The 8,437-nt window shown below is 30.9% G+C and overlaps 1 protein-coding gene across 1 annotated transcript; it reads right to left on the bottom strand.

The window, feature by feature from the left end:
- Window positions 1–276: 276 nt before the first annotated feature.
- LOC131074434 (phosphoprotein ECPP44-like) lies at window positions 277–946 on the bottom strand. Its single transcript, XM_059217287.1, has 3 exons — window positions 808–946; window positions 535–749; window positions 277–411 (listed from the first exon to the last, which is right to left on the bottom strand). The coding sequence occupies exons 1-3, from the start codon at window positions 944–946 to the stop codon at window positions 277–279; spliced, it is 489 nt and encodes a 162-aa protein (XP_059073270.1).
- Between the last annotated feature and the right edge of the window lie 7,491 nt (window positions 947–8,437).

The following is an 8,437-nucleotide window of genomic DNA, read 5'->3' as shown; positions in this document are numbered from 1 at the left end:
ATGATAAAATATAATTATGAAATATATAATATATAGAAGATATGTTTTTAGTGCATAATATCTATTTCTTTTCTAAAATTTAATCTAATTATATTAGTACCAAGGCAACGAATTTTTATCAATAACACAAAAAAAAAATTAATTGAAAAAAAAATATATATATTATAATTTCTTATTAATTTATTATTCAAGAAATCCAAAAAGACTGCAATCCACAAATAAGAACCACAAAACAAACATAAATCAAAAGATCATGACTAATCACTACAATTTCTCTTAATTACTGTCTTGATGTTCTTCTCCTTGCTTCATTTCAGGATGTCCAAAACTCTTTTCTGTACTCTCGTTCTTAACAGGGCCTTTCTTTTTCTTTTTTCCCTCTTCTTTTTCTCCCTCTTCCTCATCACTATCCTGCACATATATGATATAAAGCTGCCAACATTATATTCTTATAGTTTAATAGTTTTGAACTCTTTTATTTTTAAAAATATAATCAATTTGAAAAAGAAGGGTAATGAGATTATTAGAAGCTACAGAGGAAGAAGAAGAGCTGCTTGTGAGATAGAGTTCTTTAAGCAAAGCCCTGTAACGTGCTTTCCTTTCAATATCACTGGACTGTTTGGGCTCCACCACAGCTGCAGGGTGAACAGGGTTGACATGCTGTTCGTTTGTTTCCTCTTCATTCTCCTTACCAGGCAAACTAGAGACATCACGATCCTTCTGCTCTTCTTTATTTGTCTCTAGTGTTACTTCACACAGGAATATTTTTCATCAAACCGCCTTGCTGTGTGTTTCCTTCAGTTTCACTTGAGTGTTTGGGCTCCTCCACAGGATTCACAGGAAATGCATCCTCCTGCTGCTGCTCGTTTGTTTTCTCTTCATTTTTCTTTCCAGATAAACCAGAGATCTCACCATCTTGTTGCTCTGTTGCATTTGTTTCCGCCATTACTTCACACGAGAAGAACTTAACAGTACAAAGGGAAAAATGTAATTGAAAGAGTTTGAGAAAGTGGCTGGAGGTAAAGGTAGATTTATAGGCTTGGGCAGGCATGGACGACGTGCTTGCGACGGTTAATCTCCTGGCAGATGATTGATAGTATTGTCAGTTATAAAAATCCAGGATGTTATATATAACTCGCACTAAATTTGGCCCTCGAAAATAATTTTAGCATTACATGGCCACGTTGCTTTTAAACTAGCATATATATCTTAAATTTTAATTTAATCTATATAAAATACGCAGAGATATCCTTCTTGAGGCATCTATTTTTAATCAATTTTACACCCTAAATTGAAATAGATGCCTCGTATAATTAAAATTTAAGATATATATGCTAGTGGCAGTCACGCGACGCGACATGGAAAACATAAAATATATGCAATATATAATTATATAGTATCTTTTTCTTGAATTGATTTATATTATAGTATTATAATAGTATTATATTATTATGTAGAGATATAAGAAATATATACATTTAGACTTTTTTTAATAAATGTATGTGTTGCGAGCTACGAAAATGTTACATATATATAAGACTTTAATTAATAATAGTATAAAACATTATTTAATGGTGAGTATTATGGTTATGGATAGGGCTAGGGTTAAGGTTAGTATTATGGTTAGAGTTAAGGTTTACATCATTGTTAGGGCTACATTTAGGGTTCCCATCAAGGATAGGGTTTGGTTTAGGTTTAGAATTATGGTTAGGGTTATGATTTAGGATTACTGTTAGGATAATGGTTAGGGTTAATATTTAGGATTACTGTTTAGGGTTAGGGTTAGTATTTGCATCATGGCCAAGGTTAAGGCTTGGGTTAGCACTAGTATTTACATCATGGTTAGGGTAAGGGTTAGGGTTAGATTTTAAGCTTACGATGGGGGATTATTGTTAGGCTTAGCATTTAGGTTTATGATTAGGGTTATGGTTAGGATTACAATTATGGTTATGGTTTATTTCATGGTTGGGGTGAGGGCTAGGGTTAGGTTAACATTAGGATTAGGGCTATGGTTAGGATTTCATTTAGGGTTAGGGTTTAGGGTTATGGTTAGGATTATGGTTAGGGTTATGGTTTATATCATGATTGGGGTGAGGGTTATGGATATGGTTAGGGTTTACATCATGAGTAGGGTTTGGGTTAAGTTAAGGGTTAAGGTTAGTGTTAAGGTTTAGGGTCAAGGTCAACATCATAGTTAGGTTGGTTTTAGGTTTAGTGTAATGGTTTGGGTTAGAATTTACATCATCATTATCATTAGGGTTAGGATTATGATTATGATTAGGGTTAGGGCTAAATATTAAGGTTGTGGTTAGGATTGGGATTATGGTCAAGGTTGAGGGTTAAAGATAGCGATAGGTTTTCAATTAGGGATAAGGATTAAATTGTTAGTGTTCAAGTTTAGAGTAATGGTTAGGATTAGGTTTAGGGTTATAATTATGATTAGTGTTAGGGTTTAGAGTTACAATTAGGATTATGGTTAGGGTTATGGTTTACACATTGTTGGGGTTAGTGTTATGATTTGGATTATGATTAGGCTTAGGGTTATGGTTATTATTAAGATTATGGTGAGGGTTAGCATTTATATCATGGTTAGGGTTAGGTTAAGCATTAGGGTTATGGTTAAGATTTGCATTGTGATTAGGGTAATTGTGAGGGTTAGGGCATAGGATTAGGGTTATTGTTAGGATTATGCTTAGGTTAGGGTTATAGTTAGGATTATGGTTATAGTTACGGGTGTATCATAGTTAGGGACAATGCTCGGATTAGGGTTAGGTTTTGGGGTAGGGTTATGATTACGATTATGATTTTGGTTATGGGTATATAGTAGTTAAGGATAGTGTTAGGATTAGCCTTAGCCTTTGGGGTAGGGTTAGGGTTAGACTATAGGATTATGGTTAGAGTCATAATTTAAGATTATGATTAGCGCTTACATAGTAGTTAGATAAATAGATTAATGGATAGGGCTAGACTTAGGTTTAGGGTTTGGATTAGGGTTAGGTTTTTGCTTAGAGATAGATTCAAGGTTAGGGTTAGGGTTTATGGTTAGTATTATAGTTAGGGTTAGGACCTAGTATTAGGGTTATTATTAGGATTATGATTAGGTATAGGGTTATAGATAGGATTATGGTTATAGTTAGGTGTGTCTCATAGTTAGGAAAAAGATAGGGTTAGGTTTTGGGGTAGGGTTAAGATTACAATTATAATTATGGTTAGGGGTACATATAATACTTTAGAATAATGTTAGGATAAGGGTTATCTTTTGGTATAGGGTTAGGGTTAGACTTTACGATTATTGTTAGAGTCATGTTTTAGGATTCTGGTTAGGGTTTATATTATAGTTAGGTTTAGCTTAATGGATGGGGTTAGACTTAAGTTTAGGGTTTGGATTAGGGTTAAGCTTTGGCTTAGAGATAGATTCAAGCTTAGGGTTAGGGTTTCTAGTTAGTGTTATGGTTAGAGATATAACTTAATTTAGGCATAGAGTTAGGGTTAGTGTTAAGGGTTACTATTAAAATTAATATTAGGATTTACACCATGGTTAGGGTTAGGTTTAGTTAGGGTTATGGTTAGGATTTACATCATGATTTGGATTATTATTAGGATTAGGGTTTAGGATTAGGGTTATTGTTAGGATTCAAGTTACGTTTAGGGTTATAGTTAGTATTATGTTTATGGTTAGAGACGTATCATAGCTAGGGACAATGTTGGGGTTAGGGCCATGTTTTAGAGTAGGGTTAAGATTGTGGTTATGATTATGGCTAGGGGTATATAATAGTTAGGGATAGTATGAGGATTAGGCTTAGCTTTTAGGTTAGGATTATATTTCAGGATTATGGTTAGAGTTATGGTTTAGGATTATGGTTAGGGTTTACATCATAGTTAATTTTAGGTTAATGGATAGGGTTAGACTTAGGATTAGGGTTTGGATTATGGTTAGGCTTTCGCTTGGAGATAGATTCAAGGTTAAGTGCTAGGGTTTATGGTTAGTGCTATAGTTAGGTTTAGGGCTTAAGATTAGGGTTATTGTTAGGATTATGTTTAGGTTTAGGGTTATAGTTAGGATATGGTTATGGTTAGGGATGTATCTTAGTTAGGGACAATTCTAGGGTTTAGGGTAGATTTTGGGGTAGGGTTAAGATTATAGTTATGATTATGGTTAGGGGTATATAATAGTTAGGGATAGTGTTAGAATTAGGGTTAGATTTTGGGGTAGGGTTACTGTTAGACTTTAGGATTATAGTTAGAGTTATGGTTCAGGATTATGGCTAGGGTTATATCATAATTTGGTTTAAGATAATGGATATTGTTAGACTTAAGTTTAAGGTTTGGATTAGGGTTAGGTTTTAGCTTAGAGATAGATTCAAGGTTAGGGTTAGGTTTTATGATTAGTGTTATAATTAGAGATATAATTTAATATAGGGGTAGAGTTAGGGTTATGGTTTATATTATGGTTAGGGTTAGTGTTAAGGGTTACTATTAGGATTAATCTTAGGGTTTACACCATTGTTAGGGTTAGGTTTAGTGTTAGGGTTATGGTTAGGATTTACATCATGATTATGGTTACTGCTAAGGTTAGCAGTAAGCTTTAGAGCTATTGTTATGATTATGGTTTAATTATATGGCTAGAGTTAATTTTATGGTTAGGTTATGATTGGTATTCAATTAGAGGGATTAGGGTTAATGGTTAAGGTTATAGTAAATTAGATTTAGGGTTCAATTAAGATTAGGATTTGATTATGGTGACATTTAATTATAGTTAGGGTTAGGATCATAGTTCAATTAGGATCAAGGTATATAGTGGAATAGGGTTAGGGCTAACTAAGGATTAGAGTTCAATTAGGGTTGCAGTTAAGTTGAGGTATATGATCCAATTATGGTTAGTTTATTATTCAAGTTGTAATTAGAGATTAATTATAGAGTATGATTAGGTTATGATTAGGTTTCAATTAGTGTTAAGGTTTAGTTTGGGTTTATGGTTCAATCATGGTTAGATTAGGGTTGAAGTTGTAGGTAGTGTTTAATTCTCTAGATTTATAGTTAATTTTAGGGTTAGGTTTTAATTTGGTAAGATTGGGTTTAGTGTTAATGTTAGGGTACAATTAGGGTTAATATTGAAGGATACTGTTCATGGCAAAAGTTGAGGCTCCATTAAATTAGTGGGAGCATTATGGAGGGTTCAATCATGAATAGGGTTATTATTACAATTTAATTAGAGTTTAATTAGGGTTAGAGTTAGTTTTAGGATTCAAATAGGGTTAAGGTTCAATTATGGTTAGATTAGGGTTCAAGTTGTAGGTAGGGTTTAATTCTAGGGTTAGAGTTAAGTTTAGGATTATTTTTTAACTATGATAAGATGAGCTTTGACTAAGGTTACACTAAAATTAGGATTATTATTATAAGATAATGCATTAAGGACACTTATTTTCATTTTTCTATAAATAGAAAAATCACATACTTATCATCAATTAGAAATCGCTTTTAATAATAAATATTCTTTGTATACTAAAAATTATATATTATTTTTGAAATATGTGTACATGCATGTAACTTTGATTTTTTGAATTTAGAAACATTATATTTTTATGATTAAACCTTAGAAACATTTTTTTTTTTTATTGAAAATTTAAAATTATATACTATTTATATTCCTTATACTTTTGTAGCATGTAATTTTTATTTTTTGAATATAGAAACATCAATTAAAATTTAGAAACATGTTTTAATATTTCTAAATTGAAAATTAAAAGTATAATTGAATTTAGAAACATTATATTTTTATGTTTAAAATTTACAAACAAAAAAAAATCTTTTTGGTCTTTCTAAATTCAAAATTGTTTCCTTCCATTTTCAATCAAAATATTGTTTTTTTTAAATTATTTCTGTAAAAATAATTAACTTTACAGAAATAAAAAAGTTGGTGTACATGCATGTAACTTTGATTTTTTGAATTTAGAAACATTATATTTTTATGATTAAACCTTAGAAACATTTTTTTAATTTTTTTTCTAAATTGAAAATTTAAAATTATATACTATTTTTATTCCTTATACTTTTGTAGCATGTAATTTTGATTTTTTGAATATAGAAACATAAATTAAAATTTAGAAACATGTTTTGATATTTCTAAGTTGAAAATTAAAAGTATAATGTAATTTAGTAACATTATATTTTTATGTTTAAAAATTACAAACAAAAAAAATCTTTTTGGTCTTTCTAAATGCAAAATTGTTTCCTTCCATTTTCAATCAAAATATTGCTTTTATTTTTATTATTTCAGTAAAAATAATTAACAATAATAACATTCTTTCTAGGAAGCAATATTTTGCCAAAAAGATAAAAATTATTTGTTTTATCACTTTATAGAAATAAAAAACTTGTTTATATCAAATTGATACTAATTAATTTAATATATCGAATTGATACTATTCATTAAATGAACTAAATGAACTGCAAATTATCAACAATTCCTCAAAGGTTTTTTAATTTCTTTTTAAAATTTTGATTTAATTGTAAATTTATGAAACAACCAATAATCCACACCATGTGCTATCAATAGTATAAACAAATCTATTTACAAATATAATATAAGTAAAAGATGAAATACATTATATAAATTGAACATAAAGGGTCCTAACAAACTGCTTAAATAGGGATTTAACATATTGGACATCTCTACTTTTATTTATGATATTCTTTCCTTACTGATGAAAAATATATGCTCATGAGTGGAATGCAAATAAAGTATAAATAGTTTAAAAGAAAAAACTAAAAAAATACAGGAACAAATGCAACAATGGAACTTGGATGGCCTACTTGATCTACGCATTCAACATATCCTTTTGCTTTTCTTCTTCCTTATGTGTTGTCTCCAAAAAAATGAAAGCATTGGAATGGGATACGGGTATGGACATCCATCAAAAAATAATGATATTAACAAGTAGAAACAAAACAATTGCAAGAAATAATGATAGTAGCTTCATCTATCTTTGACCTTGCTAACCTACAAACATCCATACAAGAACATAGATAATAATAAAAAAAGTACAAATGAGCCCATTTCAAGACATCATAACAAAAAAGAGAAAGGAATGCGACTTTGGGGAAAATAGAAGATAGCAGAAAATAAGAATGCGGTAGAAAATTTGAAGTGATCAATCTGGGTAAGCGCTTGTTGAACCCATTGTTGGCTTTGATTGCCTAGTGGTTGGCTTCATTAACTCTTTCATCAGCCTCATCGATAGCCTCCATTAAGACATTCATTTCATGAAGACCCACACATATAGACATGGAAGCATCTAGATTTTAATCTACATGAATATTGTTTTACATGTGCAATCAAGCATAATAATACATGGAAATGCTGAACTTACTGAGCTTATTACGCTTCTCCTCGTCTAGGTTTATTCATTTAAAATCATTCTATCAAAATAGTGATGCTAGGCCTATGTTTCACCATTATTGAGGATTAAATCAACCTGTATAGTGTTGTTGGGCAGATAGGAGAAAGGCAGAGTAAATAACAAATCAAAAAAAGCATACCCGATTTATGCATGAAAAGGGCAAAGTAAATAATGAATTGATAGATTGACAGAAACCCGATTATGATGCACTTGAACCTGAAAATGAATACACTGCTTCAATCTAATAGAGAAAGAAAATATAGATTTTAAACAAATATTGAAATCCTGCTCACCAATAATTCCATTATTGTAATCTGTACTTGGATCTTCATCCAGGTTGCAAAAAAATCAATTGTAGAATAATAGAGATATAGGAACAAAATGGTTTCATTTAAAGAGATCGTCTTCCAATCTTCCACTATCATTGCAGTGTGGAAGGAAACTGCTGCTCTTCCACTATGCTAGTGGTACAGTTGCTCTTCCACTATGCTCGCGGTACGTTAGACTCTTCAGCAGCCCCATTCTTATGCTCACCATTATTGTGCATTAAATGTAATGCACTCTTAAATTCTGTTATGACTATAGAGATGCCTCTCTCGGTGTAACTACCAGGAATATGAAACATTTCTTTTTTCTTACACCGACAGACCTGATGACCCCTATATGATGCCATTGTAGTTTATGCCTCTTGGCATAATAACTCTCAAGCATCCAAAATTGGGACAAACCAATAGATTAATGCCACTCATAAATTATAACTAGTATACCTATCTTAAGAGAAATATAGGTAAAGTATACCAAAATATCTTAGTTTAAAATTTAATTTTTACATATTGTCCACTTCAAATAATTATATAAAGCTTTTCATTTAAAAACATTCTTCAAACAATTTCTCCATGTCAATAAGGCCTTGGTCGACTGGTGAAGTTGAATAGCTCTGAATGAGCCCACTACAGACCAAGTCTTGTTGAGTGTAAAAGCTCTAAATGAAAAAGCATGAAGGAATAAAATTCATTTCGTAACCATAAAATCCTAAT

This window comes from Cryptomeria japonica, chromosome 3, assembly GCF_030272615.1.
Source record: "Cryptomeria japonica chromosome 3, Sugi_1.0, whole genome shotgun sequence".
Classification (NCBI taxonomy): Eukaryota; Viridiplantae; Streptophyta; class Pinopsida; order Cupressales; family Cupressaceae; genus Cryptomeria; species Cryptomeria japonica.
The sequence above is the reverse complement of the archived record's forward strand: the minus strand, read 5'-3'. Positions and strand labels throughout refer to the sequence as shown.

Bases quoted from the DNA above. Each gene is read 5' to 3' on its own strand.
- LOC131074434 (XM_059217287.1), bottom strand. From the start codon at position 946: ATGGCGGAAACAAATGCAACAGAGCAACAAGATGGTGAGATCTCTGGT. The intron at 750-807 runs GTGAAACTGAAG...TCCTGTGTGAAG, and splicing joins GGAGGAGCCCAAACACTCAA to TAACACTAGAGACAAATAAA. The intron at 412-534 runs GTAGCTTCTAAT...ATATATGTGCAG, and splicing joins GCAGCTCTTCTTCTTCCTCT to GATAGTGATGAGGAAGAGGG.